Source organism: Callospermophilus lateralis, chromosome 7, assembly GCF_048772815.1.
Source record: "Callospermophilus lateralis isolate mCalLat2 chromosome 7, mCalLat2.hap1, whole genome shotgun sequence".
NCBI classification, from domain to species: domain Eukaryota; kingdom Metazoa; phylum Chordata; class Mammalia; order Rodentia; family Sciuridae; genus Callospermophilus; species Callospermophilus lateralis.
The window spans coordinates 107,031,422-107,047,901 of NC_135311.1; the positions used below are offsets into that span (position 1 = coordinate 107,031,422).

A 16,480-nucleotide genomic window follows, 5' to 3' on the forward strand; every position below is an offset into this window, starting at 1 on the left:
AGATAATTGTTTAGCATGTTTTGTTTAATTGTGTAGTCATTGAAGGTGAAAGTCACTGAAGGTGTGTCCCTGTTACTTCATCACCACCACACAAAAACTTGGGTTCTAATTTCAGCTCCTACCATCACCTATTAACTGGGTGACCTTTAAAAAATTATATAAATTCTCTGAGTTTTAGTATCTGTTTTTATAAAATTTGTCTTAATTTCATGTTGTTGTATGGATTACAATTATGTATATAATGTGCCTGATGCAAAAGGGCTAATTTAAAAGCAGCTGCTACTATTAATAACACAAATAGAAAACATTTTTACACCATGATCTACTTGATATTTGCTGACTCTCATACAATGTATAGCTTTAAGTCATCACAACAATATGAAGTACATATTGTTATCTTAAATGATAGTTTAAAACATTTAAATTCAGAAAGATACAACTGCCTGGGTCACAGTCATTGACTCTGGGACTCAACTTCACTCATATGGCTTCTTCAGATGATTGTGACTATTACATATTAATACGATATGCAAAATTACATAAAAAGGAAATGTAGTCTTTTAATTTTGGGTAGCTAGAGACATAATTTAATTAGTCAGCAATAGCTGGGCCTTGATAGTTTTAACCCAATGATTTAAGAGATGAATGTAAAGCATCCAAACCATTCCTCATCTGCTTCCCTCCCACACACCTATCCCTAGTCTTAGCTTTCCTTGCCCTCCTTAGAGACCTTCTTCCATTTTATTTTGCAGACAATCTCCGGGAAGGGGCAGAGCAGAAGGTGGTATTCATCACAGGACGAGTCCACCCAGGGGAAACACCCTCTTCATTTGTGTGCCAAGGTGAGCTGGGAATCTCAAGGTGTCCTGTGTCTGCCTCCCACATCTAGATAGGGCACTGTGATGGTCTCTGGGACAATGTTGTCATATGCAGAGTCATTATGGAAATTTGCTTTTTTGAAGAGATTGCTCTAAAACCTCTTGCTGAATTCTACTTGGTTTTGTTTTAATAAATACTTATTGACCTGATTCACCCATGGATGAATAGATGAATGGATGGATGGATAAATGAATAGATAGCACTGAATGAAATCTTCTTATATGCCCCATGTTGAGGCTGAGCTGTACGGAGTCACCTAAATTCCCTACCTCTTCTTGTCTCCAGTGGCTTGCGTTAGCAAGAAATCTAGCCCCGGCTCAGTGTTTATGTTGGTAGAAGGGCTTGAAATGGGAAGGTAAAGACTGAGAATTATCTATTCACCCATTTATCCAATCATTCACTTGACAACTTCTGAAATTCCCACTGTGAGCAAGGAAGCATGCTTGACATCACACAACCAAAGGTAAACAAGATATGCTCTTTGATTGAGTATATTTCTTTACAATTATACTTTAAATTATTAGTAAATATTTAATCCATATAAAATATATGCTTAATTAATCATCAGTAGCCAACCATAAAAATATATTACTTACATTTAAACAATAACATAATAAATGCCAGGGACTCATCAGTTCAAGAAGCAGAGTATTATCTATTCTTTTAAAGTCCTTTGTCCTCTTTCCTAATTTCCTTTCCACAGATAACCATCAACTTTAATTTTGTGTTTTTCATTCTTTTATCTTTTTTGATAGTTCTACTGTATATAAACATTCCTAAATTGAACATGCATTTTTTTGCATGTTTTTGAACTTTATCAAAATACTATTATTCTGGTTCATTCAGACTTGCTTTCTGCTCAGTACTTCTTTTCACCACAGTATTATATTCCATGACTATCTGTAGTTTACCTTACTTATCTGTTCTTCTGATAATGAATAATTAGGTTCTTTTCAGTATTATTTTCTCACAAATAATGCCATTACATTGTTATACATGTTCCCCCTGTGCCCATGTGCAAATTCTTTTCTCAGGTGTATAACATGGGTATGTAATTTCTGGGTCATGACATGTATGCATCTTTAGCTTTACTAGATATTTCCAAATTTCTCTTCAAAATGTATGTGTTAGTCAGCTCTCCCCACTGTAAAGAAAAGACCTGACAAGAACAACTTAGAGGAGGAAAAGTTTATTTTGGCTCATGGTTTTAGAGGTTTTAGTCCATGGTCAGCAGACTCCATTTCTCTGGGCCTAAAATGAGGCAGCACATCATGGAAGAGGAGAATGGAAGAAGAAAGCTACTCAGCTTATTTGGCTAGGAATGAGGGGAGAGAGAGAGAGAGAGAGAGAGAGAGAGAGAGAGAGAGAGAGAGAGAGAGAGAGAAGCCAGGGACAAGATATAGTCCCCAAGGGTATGCCCCTAGTGGCCTACTTTCTTCAGCCATGCCCCACCTACCTGCAGTACCACCCAGTAGTGCAAATTATTAATCCATCAAATGGATTAATCCACTTATCCCTCTCATAATCCAATCTTTCACCTCTGAACATTGCTACATTGCCTAACACATGAGCTTGGGGAAGCATTCTAGATCCAAACCATAACAACTTGTAACTTTCTGTTGCCACCAGCAATGTACAAAAGTCCTTACCATCCCACCTCCTTGATGATGCTTTCACATTTGTACCTATCTAGTGTGTGTATTACGTGTAAAAATATATATTATACATGTGACAAGTACTAGTCAGCACTTTACATATTTTAAGTAATTAATTACTTTTATTAATCAAACTTATTTTAATTATGATAACTTCCTATGTCAAGGGAACTAATATTAATTGTATTTTTACATATGAGAAAACAAGTTTATAGAATTTATTTACTTCAACCTCAAAATGACCATGAAGGGATATTTAAAAGCCTACACAGTTTAGATAACTTGAGGGAGACCACATGCTGCAATGGAAGCATCTGGAAATTTGGGATCATACAACCCTGAGGTCAAATACCGGCTGTGCCACCTCCTCGTGGTGTGACTTCAGTTTCCTCAAATGTGAAATCAAGATAACGGTGCTCTCTAGGAAGGCAGTTAGGAAGCTGGCTGAGATGAATGCAAACACAACACCCAGTCCTGTGCCTGGCTCACAGCAGGCACTCGACAGATGCCACCTCCTTCCCCATGGGATCTGAGAAGATGAAGCAGGTAATCTGCTTTGCAAACTATCAAGCATTATGCAAATAAATGAGTTCCATTCTCCCAGCTCATATTCTAACAGTGCCGTGGTTAGGTACAGTTGCCTCCCTTTCTTTTTCAGCTGAGGAAAGTAAGTTTCAGGAAGAGGAAGTGACATGCCCATAGCCCAGCAGCTTGTGGGACCCATGGCTGGGCTCCGATGCCTGCAGCTGACTCCTTACATTCTCACTTCTGGCCTTTTCCTTCCCAGCACTGTCCTTGCAGTAACCTTTCCCAGGTCCCTCCTGGGTTTACCTTCCCCTTTACTTGCAACCATCTGTCAGTTACTAAACTTGGCAGCAGGTATGTTCCCCCAGCTGATTGGATGGAACTGCTTTGTCCTTGTTTGTAAAAAGACAGTGATCTCGCCATCAGTACCTTCATCCCTGGGAGCCCAAATCCCTGGGCTCACCTCTTCTGTGGGTGGTAGACAGAAGGCAAGGTCACCATCCCATTTTACAGATGAGGACTGGGGTGTAGAGAAATTGAGGGCATCTCAGGTGCTCTCTGATAACTCTGTTTCCTGAAAAGGTATCTTTGGTGCTGAGTTGGCACATCCAGCCCTGGAGGTTTTAAGTGTTCACTCCTTTTCAGAAACTTCTAATGCCTGCCCACTACCTGCTCAAGGTACATTCCAGACTCCTCAGTATGGCATTCAGAGTCCACCATGATCTGGCTCTTGCCAGCTTCTCTGGCCTCAGCCTCATTATCCCTGAGCCCCACACAGCCAGCCCCATACAGGTTTATTCCTGAACGGGAAGTCCTCTCTCCATCACAAAGCACAGGCACCAGCTGTCCCTCTGCCAAGGAGGACCTGTGCCACTCCTTGCCATTGGGCAAGTACTGCCCATCTCCCAAGGCTTACTCCAAGTGCCCCCACTATGGGCCTCCCAGCCCACTCCCTGAAGCCCACTGCCCTCATCATGGGTCTAAAGAGGACCATCACCAATAAAGATCTGTACTGTCAATTACTTGTTATATAATTGATTTCCATTTGTTTTCCCTCATTAAACCACAGATATTTTAGGTCCGGGGGCTGGCTCTCCAGCGGTCACTTTCACATCTGTAAAATGGGACCCTCTTGTTCATTGTATGGGGCTGATGTGAGGGACAAAGGCTATGTTGGCTCTGGGTTGCTCAAACTGAGTTCAGAAAGAGTAGCCTCAAGGTCACATGACCAGTAAACAGAGAAGGGGGCTTTTGAACCCGGTCTGGCCAACTCCCCAGCCTGCACATTCCTCAGGGATGGAAAATGCTGGAAGGTCAAGGTTTAGACCTGGAAGAGCACAGAGTTCTGATGATGTACACTTTACAGAGGGGGCTGTGGAGGCTCAGGGAAGTGAGATGGCTTGCCCCAGGTCACACAACTCATTCAGACAGTGGCCCTGCAGTCCATCTCCCAATCTGCCTCTGTATCTGTCCCTGAGACACACAATTCATCCATCCTCAAGGGAGCCGGGGACAGACACATCACCCCCTCTTCTGTCTGTGTCGGGTCTCTCAGTCACGTGGGGACAGCCCACCTTGCTCTGAGGATGGCAGCCGGTCTGGGGCCTGGAGGGAGGAGGACTGAGGCAGCTCTGGTTCTGTTAGCTCTTCCCCATTAACTGGCTCAGTGACCTTGAGCAGGAAGCAGGCATGTGAGGCCTGTTGGTCCCCATCTGGCTGGGACCACAGTTCTCACTGCCGAGCTGCTGATACACCTGCTGCTGGGACTACAGTGAAGTCATGTTGTCGCAGAGCTCTAGAAGGGGTGGCATTAAAGGTGGCCGAGCCTGCATTTCCTTAAGACTGTCTGGTGGTGTGACGGCTGACTCAGGTCACCCCTCTGCCTAAACCTCCCTCCAAACCTCACTCATGTCCTCTGTGAGGACACGCTGTCCTCATTTTCCAGCGGCAGCATGGGAGGTCAAGGGGCACCTGAGTTGCCCTGTGGCAGGTCGTGTGAGGTCACTCATAGACAGACTGCCTGGGATTGATCCCGAAGCCTCTACTTATTACAGTGTGACCTTGGGAATGTTGCAGAACCTCTCTGTGCCTCAGTTCCTTTATCTTCAGAGGGAAATACAAGGAATCCTGCCTCAAGGGTTGTTATAAGAATAAAGGAAGAAATGACGCATTGAGGACGGTGGCTGGACTACAGTAAGCACTGAACATCCCCAGCAGCGGGAGGGAGGGGCACTAGTGGAGTGCTTTGCAGGTACCAGCTTCTCTGTGAGGCTCTTCATGCCTGGCTCCTCCCTCCCACCTGTGAACCCAGGCCCTGGTGAGACTCTGGGACTCTGTGTTCCACTCTGTTCCTGCTGCCCCCGAGAAGACTCTAGCTGATTTCTCCCCACCAGGAGGCTCCTCCTGCAGGTTAAAAGATGGCAGAGCCAGTCCCAGACCTCAGTGCCTTGACTCTGGCTGAGCAACTGCTGCCTGGCTGGAGCTTGCTGGAGCTGTCAGAACAACGCTCACTAAAGTCTACCCCCCGCAGAGCACTTGGTCCTCTTCAGACCCTTCCCACTGAATTAATGAGACCAACATTTATGAAATGCAGCTGAAGGCAAAGCGTGCGGCCTCCGGAGAGGGCAGGGCAGGGGAATAGCTGGGCTCTGGGTTGGACAGGCCTGAGTTTGAGTCCCACCACTTCCACCTGTCAGCTGGGGGACTTTCAGTCAGTCTTGGGCTCACAGAACCCCTGTTTCCTCACCTGCAGAGCAGGGCAGCACCATCTTGCTCAAGGAGGTGCCATGGGGTGAGGTGAGTCAGTGCTACCACAGGCACCAAGTGCTGGCCCTCTCCTGGCCCCTGTGCTTTCCACACCAGTCCCACCAGTCCCTGGGCAGCTGAGAGCTCTCAGCCCTACCTTCCAGAAAAGTCAAGGGATTCTGAATGTCACCTTTCAAGTTAGAGATGGAGTGGGGACTATATCCGGTCTCCTGCCTCATAGCCTGAGCCCTGGGCTTCCTGCCAAGGCAGCCACTGGGGCCTAGACTCCATGTGGAGATAAAGAGCTGGCCTTCTCTTAGGGAGCCCCTCCTCAGGGCGCTGTGGGGGGGTAAGAGGAGGAGAGAGGTGGGTGAATATACACGCACACGCAGACACACAAACACACACACAAGTACACGCCAGGCTCTCACAACCTCTGATGCCACCAAATGCCAGGGACCAAGCACCTCCTGACCGGGCAGTGAAATGGTGATATTTGCCCCTTCCCCCACTCGGCTTACCTCCCACCTCTATTTCTTATCTATTCCTCCTCTTCTCCTCTCCTTTTCTCTCTTCTTCTCTCTCTTTCTCTCTCTCTCTCATTCAAATAGCCACACAGGATAAGCATGAAGCTTGATCCACAGAGGGGTGTGAAGGGGCCTTTCACCCTCCTAGGTTTCTGTCTCTCCATCTGTGAAGTGGGCAGAGCTGGGGATGGAGGGTGAGGACTGACACCCCATGAGCCTCAGGCTCTTCAGACCAGACTCCCTGTGATTCCGTAATCTGGGGCCCCCGGGCTTGGCAGAGGGCACCAGGGGTCTGTGCTAGTCAGGGGAGGGTCTCAGGAGGCTGTTGTCCTGCAAACTGTCCTGTGGGCCCTGCAGAGACCTCAGCTGTCTTGCTTCAAGCCTGGGCTCTTCCCACCCTAGTGTGCTGCCTCTAAGCAGGGGATGCAAACAGTGAATCTTTCACAGAACTCTCTAAAGGGAAAATGGTGGAGACATATGCAAATCATCCTGCAAAACACATAGAAATAGTCTCCTGGTTATTCCCATCTTGCCTTAATGGAAAGAGGGCTACTTTGAGCCAGCAGAGCTGGATCTAAAACCCTCTAGACCCCTGTTAGGCACTTAGCTAGTGATGTCACACCCAGACTTTGTTTCTCTGCCTGTAAAATGGGGCCAATTACAATGCAAGTCAATCCAACTAATGCATATACAGTAGTCCATTGGGGGTCTGACTTTGTTCATCCATTTCACATGTGTCTATTGAGCACTTTTCCCATGTCAGGCACTGAATAGGCACTAAGAATATGGCATCAAAGACAGTAGACCTGTCCCTATCCTCCTGAAGCTCATGGCCTGGAGGAAAGGCAGACATGAGCCACAGATGCACGCCTCAATCCCCCAAACTCCAAGGTGCAGGAAATATAACTTTTCTGAACTCAGTTTGTATTCTGAGGCCCTATTCTGCCAGGGTCAGTCATTCCCTCAGCTTTGTATGATTTGGGCAGAGTTTTAAGGCCCTTGGGGGTAGTAACTTCACCTGCTACATTCTCATGATTTTCTGGGTCTTGATCACACCAGTGGCCCTGCAGGTCACCACCAATGACAGACCCTGGTTCCTGACTACAAGCTGGTTTACATTTACTGGCTATCTCTGCTATGTCTTCCCCTACCTCCACGTCTGTCCTGTCTTTAGAATGCCCTGCCCTCTGTTTTTTCCTTCCCTTTAAGCAACCTGAAGTAGAGGATGTTCTCTGGATCCCAGATCTGATCCTGTACCTTCCTGTACCTTCAGTAGCTCTCCAGAGATTTTCATGCACTTTCAGTTGGCCCAGCAAGACCCTGTTCACTTCTCCTCTGCCCTCCACTCCTTCTCCCCTCAGGAAACCTGAGAGTAAGTGCAGTGATTGAAACAACACGTTTATTCACTTACTTTGCACATGTCAACCCTCACAGTAAGTCTTGTTCTCCCCGCTTTACTTGGTAAGGAAACTGAGGAACTTAGAAGGTAAGGCCACACAGAGAATGAATGACTCCTGAAATAGGAGTCAAACCCCTGGAGAGTTCTGTTTCAGGATCTGCCCTTTAAACCATACTGCTGCGCACCTGGAGTTGAAAAGCTGTCTGTTACCAAATAGGTCGTCTTCTTCCTCACCACCACCAAGTCTGGCAGTAAGAATCCTCTGCCCGGAATGTCTTCCTGCCACATTTTCACCTGGCTCTCTACGCTTCCTGTAAGTTTGTTCTTCATGACCCCTTCTTGTCCCCCAGGCTGGCTGGGGCTTTCCTTATTCTCCCAGTTCTGTGCTGTTCCCCTTGGCCAGTCAGTGGGGAGCTGCTTTCTCCCCACACACCCTCAGTGGCAGGAACATCTTATTCATGTAGGATGCCTGGCATTTGCCCTGCCTGGCAGTGTTTGTAGAATGGGGGATTATCAGTTCAACTATTCTCACACTTGGTCAAGGTTGAATGAGTTCCTGGGAATGATCCATCAATAGGTATTATTAAGCACCCCCTGTGTGCCACCCCTGAACCAAGCACTCTGATTGAAATAACAACAATGGTGCGGTACCTCCTGGCCAGCTGGAGACTGGCTCCAGGCAAGGATCTCTGCCACTGAGCTTCAATTGCAAACCTTGCATCACTTTTCCTTCCTCTCCCAGCCTTCCCACTGTCCCGCTGTCTTCCATCTTCCTGATTCAGTCTGCTCAAAGGAAAGGACCATGGCGAACTAGTTCACAGACAGAACAAAGACTAGTATCAAGGGATCTAATGGACTCTCCCAGCAGGAGGGAGATGGTTCTCACTTGACAGGAGGAGGCCTCCTCTCCTTGGGGGAAGGTATAAAATAGATGGGATCATAGAATGTCAGTGTGGGATGCATCTTGGGGCATTGTTTGGTTCTTTTTCTTAACTTTAAAGAGAATAGGCCCGGAGACTTTCTGCAGATCATTCAGCAACTTAGTGAAAACTAGAGCCCAGGTCCTGTTCTGGTTTGCTGGCTTCTCCAATTCAGAGTCCTTATCCTCAGTTTGCATAGTTAGTAAACTTCACAGACCAGGACTCCTGCTTTCATGGCCTCACCCCTCGGCTCTGAGATGACTTAGCCCAGTGGGTTCTTCAGGTGCTGGAAGGCAGCCGAGGCACAGGAGCTCTCTCCCAGTCACACAACAAACTTCCAGATGAGGCATCGGCATCCTTCCATTCAGAGGAGAAAACTGGTTTCAGCAACAGCTCCACCTAATGAACAGTTAACATTCAAATTCAAATCCCCAAGTCCTTCTGCTCCCTGGGTCCCTCTGCTTCTTTGGTCCCTGCAATGCTTTTGATACACAGTCAGGGAGGGCGTTTTCTCTCCATTCTTACTTTCTCCTACATTCCTCTTCAAAAATCTTCTGACCACCTTCCTCTAACACCAAAAAAAGAAAAAGAAAAAAAAAAAGAAAGAAAGAAAGAAAAAAAAAATCTTCTGATCAGTGGGAATGATCTCTGTTAAACTGTGTCTGACCCAAGCCACTGATCTAAAACCTGCCCTCTCCTTGCCCCATGTCCACCTGGGAGAGGAAGTTCTGGGCGGCTGCAGTCTCTGGTCTTGGCTTTGTTTTCTCTCATTCTTTTATTAGCTGCCTAATTGGCAGCCCAATTAATCTGCTCATCTGTGAAGGAAGATGGATCACAATGAGCCACTCCATTTCCAGAAGCCCATTCTCTGAGGCAGCTCTGCCAGGCCCTGAGTGCAGGCTGGCTTCTTGATGGAGCGCTGCCCCGGGAGCCGGGGTCAATTAGTGGACAGATTAAGCAATTATTAGCCCCTAACAAGGGTGCCTGGCATCATTACCCTGCCTGTTTACTGGCAAACTGTAACTTTAATATGAGGACCAACAAATAAATTAGGGCATCTGGTCCACTGCCGCGTCGGCAGAGAAGTAAATGATGTCCAACCGGCTCTCGGCTGCCACTGGATGCTCAGCTAGGCATAATGAAAAGCCTGAGATGTCCCTCACTGGCCACAGCAGCTTTGGAATGTTCTCTGGAGCAATTTATCATTCCAACAGCTAAGCGCCTGCCACTGGACACATGGGTCGTTTTTAGTGACCCCGACACCTTCCTCCTGCCCATCAAACCTACCTGTCAGGGTCCAGTTCAAAGGTTTCCTTCTCCTCCAGGCCTCTCCTGCACTCTCCAGCAGGAAATGGGACCCCTCTGGATTGGGAGAGGTCTCTCACTCTTCTATCACTTTCACTAATTTCATGGAAGGCCAGAGCCACATTTTGTCCATTTTTCAGATCTCCAATGAAGAAGTGGAAATGTAGAGATGAGAGGAGGGGCGAGACTCAGAGCCCTCGATTCTCCTGTGCCCTCTCCTGTACATAGATGGAGGCCATCACCAAGGAAAAAAGTGACAGATCAGATTCACACTTTAGGGAGACCCCTCGGGTTGCAGCAAGGAGAGCACAGTCCAGAGGTGTTTGGTGTCATTCAAGGCCTCCAAGGCACAGCTCCATTGCCGTCTTTTCTTGAATCCCTCCTTCTTTTCTCAGGCAGGAAATGCTCTTCCTGTGTCCTGTCCCTGGGCGTCAATGTTGTGTCTTGAGCTGTGTGTCTCTTGGAAACAGATATAAGTTTGTAAAATTCACTGGGTAGCACCTCGTCCAGAGCCGCAGCTCTGTAGCAGCTGATAACATCACAGGCCAAACATCAGCTGTCAAACTCTTAATGTTTCCAAATCAAGAGAAATGTGCTCCCTCTTCTCGAAGCACTTTGAGGTTAACCCCGACACTTCTTTTTCCCTAGGGATCATCGACTTCCTCATAAGCCAGCACCCTATTGCCCGTGTCCTACGAGAACACCTGGTCTTCAAGATTGCACCGATGCTCAACCCTGATGGAGTCTACCTGGGCAATTACAGGTGAGGGGAGAGGGAAGAGTCCTGGAAGTAGGTAGTTCCAGGGTGGGGACATGGCACTAAGAGGAAACAGAGGATGTACTTTTCAGACTACCCATGAGTTCATGGGAGGAAATTTCACCTTGGTTCTTGGGAATGTGGCTAAATGAGACTTGGCTTTTTCACGCAGTCATCTGAGGTCACTTGCTAGGGCTTTCTGAACAGCTTACTAGGCAAGGCATCAGGAGAAGTAGGATTTGTTTTTTGTTTTGTTTTTGATTTTTAAAATTTGTTTTAATTAGTTATACATGACAGTAGAATGTACTTTGATCCATCATATATAATGGAGTATGATTTCCCATTCTTCTGGTTATACATGATGTAGAATCCCACCAGGCATATAGTTATATATGTAAATAGGGTAAAAATGTCTGATTCACTCTATTATAATTCCTACCCCCTGCCCCCTACCCTCCCCTCACTCCCCTCTACCTAATCTAAAGTAACTCTGTTCTTCCCTACCCCGCTCCCCATTGTGAATTAGCATCCGCTTATCAGAGAAAACATTCAGTTTGTTTTTTGGGGATTGGCTTATGGTACTTAGCATGATATTCTTCAGCTCCATAGAATCAGTTTTAACACCTACTTCCTGTGTAACTTTGGGGAATTCACTTTCCCTCTCTGATGCTCAGGGAGAGATAATAATTACCTGGAGATAAAATTTACCTGACAGGACATGAAAAGAAACGGTGAGGAGGAATGTGCCTTGCAGAGCCTCATATAGCGGTTGTAATGATCACTGCTCACTGTTATGCTTGTACTTGGAGATCACTAATGAAGGAGAGTGGCTTCCCAGAGTGGGCAGACCAGCCGGCCCCACTCAGGCCCTCCCAACTTGAATGCTCTTTCTCTTGTCGTAGCACCGTAATCTACAGCCTAAAATTTCACAACCCAAGGGATCATCTGCCAGAGGAACATTGAATCCTTTGAGATAGACAAAGATGCTACGCTTACTGCACACTTGAGGCCTTGCCCAAGGTCACAAAACCAGTGAATCAGTGACCATCTAGCTTCACTACCCAAATCTTGCAGCATTACAGCTGATTAGGCTCACAGCTTCAAAGATAACGTCCAAATTCCTCAGCTCTGCAGGCAAGGCTTGGCCCGCCCTGGAGGCTGTATATGCACCATCCTCCTTGCCCACAAAGCCCAGTGCTCCACTCTTTGGCCCCATCCTCTTACCCTTATACAGATAGCCCTCTGCCCAGCACCTCCTCATCCTTCTTCATCTCACTAACCCTCTTTGCAACTCTTCTAGAAATCATCCCCCAACCGCAGACAGCTGGCCCCTCCCTTCCCTTGAGCCCACAAGTCATCCTACTGCACAGGCCCTGCTGGACTTTGTTGAGAGCCACAGCCGAAGGGGCCCCAGCAAACTTCCAGCTGCCAGCAAACTTCCAGCTGCCAGCTGATGATTGGCTCACAGCGGCCCCAGCAAACTTCTAGCTGCCAACTGATTGGCTCCTCTGCGGTGATGCTCATTGGGCTGTTTCCCTGCCCTTTCTCCCTATCAGATGTGAGTGGTTTTTCTTCCATCTTACACATCTCCAGGGACAGGCAACTTAAAACAAAAGTGAAGCAAAACAAAAGAAGAATCTTAAAATGGCTACCCATCCTCTCGCCCTGCCCTCAGGGGTGAGCAGTTTACCTTATCACTTACCCTCAGTCATTCCCCGTGGGAGCCACCAAATGCCGCAGTCTGGCTGGGCACAATTCAGGAGCCACTTGTCAAAAGAAACAAACTTTATTTTTAGAACACACACAGCACCACACAGCTCCTCAGGAAAACCCTCAGAACCCAACTGCCACCACTGGCTTCCCACGAGCCTCTCAACCTCCCCGACTCCTCCTGCTCTTGAGGCCGATTGGCTGGGTCGCATGGGCGGAGCCAAAAAAAGTCCCCCAATGAGTAGCTCCGTGGTCTGAAAGGGCAGGGAAACAGCCCAATTAGCATCACCACAGAGGAGCCAATCAGTTGGCAGCTGGAAGTTTGCTGGGGCCCCTTCTGCTGTGGCTCTCAACAGACTTCAAGTTACTTGAAGGCAAGGCTGAACCTCCATGGTCTCTGTGTCCCCATTATCTACCAGCTCATAGTAGATTCTCAAAAAATATTTAATGAACATAAGTGAATGAAAGGGATGACTTTACTGATGAAGAAATTGAGACTTAGAGATGAAATGGGACCTTTTCAAGGTCCTTGGTTGAACTCAGATCAGAGCCAGATCTCCTGACACTCAGCCAGGCCCATTCACACAGAGTTAATTTACTACTTTCTAAAGCCATGGAAATTGGGTCCAGAGGGGCTGCCTGGCACCCTTGGGTATGAGTTAGAGAGACCCCAGGGGATGCATGAAGCCTTTGTTAAAGACGATTTTGCTGCCTCTCTTAATTGGCTGGAGTGATGCCTCATTAGCATTTGCAGGTTTAAGACTCCTTACAGACCTGAGAGCAGTGCCTTCCCACCTCCCCTAGACAGATTGCCCCGTTAGTAATAATGCTTGTGGAAAGAGCATTTGATTTAGGTTAACATTTCTGTTTAATTACAAGAGCTGCAGTGGTCAGAGAGAGGTCAATATCGCCACTCCACACACTATTTATGTCATCATCCGCTGTCCAGGGAAGGATCTGCTGTAAAAGAGGTCTGTGATCTTGGCCAAAACACCTCCCCTTTCAGGCCTTCAGATGGACAGTGGGGTGGTGATGGGGGGCTAGATGCTTTCTACATATCTTCCAGGTCCGTAATTTGTGATTTGGGGGCTTTAGGATAAAAGGACTCCAACCCTCAGAAATGGTTTCATAGTGAAGTTTCAATCCCCAACATTCTCCTAGTGAGAATATGTGATTTTTTCTCATTATGAGAGTTGGAAACAATCTCTAACCACAGGCATTAATCCTGTTGCTAAAACAGCTCTGAATAGCAACAAAGAGCCTATCAATCATGAGAATTCACGACTACAGCTTCGGAGAGTATGAAAAATAATAACAAAGAGTCAGAATTGAGAGCTTCAAGGTGCCCTAGAGGTCTCCTAGGCCAGCCCCTTCCAGAGCCACACTGCTCTCTACAGCAGTATTTCGAGGGCCCAGGGAGACCTGTGAAGGCATTAAAGGGAAAAAAAAAGAATTAAGAGTTCAAATAAGTTTAGGAAATGCTGAGTTAAATGCGGTTAAAATCCTTTTACAATAAAGAGTTTTCAGAATTTTCAATGCACTAGTAAACACAGGGGGAACCCCAAGAGAATATAGCACTCAGTGTTTCTCAGGGGTGTCTCGGTCCTCACACCCGGCCACCCACATTAGGTTTATAAAACATACAGTAGGAAATGCTACTCCAGAAATTTTGCTTGCTGACCCAATGACCTGTCAAACACTCACACACATTTAATCCTCATGACATCCTGAAGGAGGGGCTTTGTCAAGGTTTGTCAAATAATAAAGATCTTCTCAAACTTCCTATTTTTTGTTTGAGTATAGGAAGAAATGTTGTTGGGGGGGAGGAGGATGGAAGGACGGAAGGACAGAATTAAGTAGGGTGGTGGGGAGAGAGGGAGGGAGGAAGGAAAGAAGGAGGAAGTGCAGGGTGAGTGTTCAGAATTCTAGGGACGTAAGCAAGTCGGACCCACGGGAGCTGATCAAGCCACTAGACGCAGGTCAGTTGGAGACAGGCCTCTGCCTCGCTCTCATGCCCTCTGATCTTCGTTCTTCCCACATCTCCCTTTGGGTGTGTAGTGTCTCAGAGAAGCTGAAGACTCTGCCTTGATTCTGTGGCCCCGGGGAGTAGCCAGGGATCCAGGTGTGTCTGCATTCGCCCTGCTCGTCCCTCTTGTCCCACACTCCTTCCACATCCATAGCCAGATGTGCCAGACCCTGAGAGTCAAGGCAGGCCTGCCCTGAGGCACTGTCCCAGGCTGGAGGGACAGTTCAACAGGCCAGCCCCCTGCAGTGGCAAGGGAAGCTGAGGGCTTTGGAGGGAGTGAAGTTCTGTGGTTGGGAATGTGGACTTTGGGGTCAGTCAGGTGGGATTTCAAGTTCTGCTGTATGACCTTGGGTAATGGCAGGACCTCCCTAAGCTTCTTTTTCTTGTCTGTGAATGGGAATACTAAAGAGTTATTAGGCTTTTGTGAGATAATACATTTAAAGCACAGTGCTAGACACACTGGAAGTTCTAATTAAAAATGTGTTACTCCTCTTCCTCTTTCTCCACATTAAAGAAGCATGCAACCCAATATAGGGAGACTAGTTAGAGATATTTCCCAGGTTTCATCAGCTAAGCTTATGTTTAATAATACAAGACCTGAACTATGATATAAACTGTAGTGGAGGTATACTCCAGCATTTAATAGCCATAGCTGGCTATTATACCATGAGAGATGGCGAATGCCATATTCACCAACAGCCTACTGTAATGGTACTAGACTATGGTTGTGATAAAAGTACATGAAACCTAAAGTTTAGAGCAACAGTATGCGGTAACTATAGATAGCACTCTACCATATCTATCTAAAATACTTATATTAAGTGATATGAAAATAGATAATACTTATAGTGTATAATAAAGACACAGGGCAACTGCATATCCCATTTTGCTTGCTGCATTCCAGTTACACTGTGTTATGGCCTAGATATGAGGTGTCCACCAAAAGCTCCTGTGTGAATGCCAGGAAGTGTAGAGGTGAAACGTTGGGTTATGAGAGCTTTAACCTACTCAGCACATTGATCCACTTGGATGAATTACCTGGGTAGTAACTATGGTCAGGCAGGGTGTTGCCAGAGGAGGTGGGTCGCTGGGGGCCTGCCTTTGGGTTTACACTTTATCCCTGGGGATCCGAATTCTCTCTCTGCTTCCTGGTGGCCTTGTCCTGAGCTGCTTTCCTCTTTCATGGCCCTCCCTGTGATGCTCCTCCTCATGTTGGACCCAGAGCAATGGAGCCACTGTCTATGGTCTGAGATCTCTGAAACTATGCGCCTCAAATAGACTTTTCCTTCTCTAACTATTCTTGTCAGGTCTTTTGATCAGGGAGACAAAAAAAGCTGACTAAAACACCCTCACCTTTTTTTCCCCTTCAGGTCTTAGATGTAAAGCTACTTCACAGAAAGTCCTTCCCAGCACCTGCAACATGTACCAGGTCCCCAACTGTGCTCTTTTATAGCACTCTGTAGTACCTTTTCATGCCCTTGGCCTCATGTGTAGTCGTGTGCATTTATGTGACTACTATATGTTCAATGTTTCTCCACCTCTCCTCATAAACTCCAGGATCAGGACTTTGTCCTCTTGTTCTCGAGGCCCCAGTGCCTGGCACAGTGTCTGACACAGAATGGGCCCTTAATATATACTTTGTGAATGAATAAATGAGCCAAACAGCAGTGTTCCACAATTGTGCTGCAGGCCCCGGAGTAAAATGACCATTGCCAGGTGCTATCAGCTTCCAACCTTTTATCTTCATCCACTCGGCCTCCTAACCCAAGGTGTCTTCTCCATGTGCCATTGTTGATGTGAATACTGTTATGGTTTAGCCACTTCTGGCTTCTCAGCCACACTTTGTAATTACACAGGGCCTCATATTCTTAATGGCACTTTGAAACCACATTTGATTATTACAACTCTTTGAAAGGAAGTCAGGTTTTACTATATCCATTTGAGCAAAGGGGAAGCCAAGTCTGGGAAGGTGAAGCGCCATGGGCAGGGCCACAGCCTGCATCCAGGAACACTCTGTTCCGCACACTCTTTC

At 46.8% G+C, this 16,480-nt stretch overlaps 1 protein-coding gene across 1 annotated transcript in view; it reads left to right on the plus strand.

The window, feature by feature from the left end:
- Agbl4 (AGBL carboxypeptidase 4) overlaps nt 1-16,480 on the plus strand; it is a 1,194,123-nt gene that overhangs the window by 1,071,049 nt on the left and 106,594 nt on the right. Inside the window, exons 7-8 of the mRNA XM_076862591.1 lie at nt 753-842; nt 10,604-10,718. Of these exons, the coding sequence (XP_076718706.1) occupies nt 753-842; nt 10,604-10,718 (205 nt within the window). The remainder of the gene's footprint in view (nt 1-752; nt 843-10,603; nt 10,719-16,480) is intronic.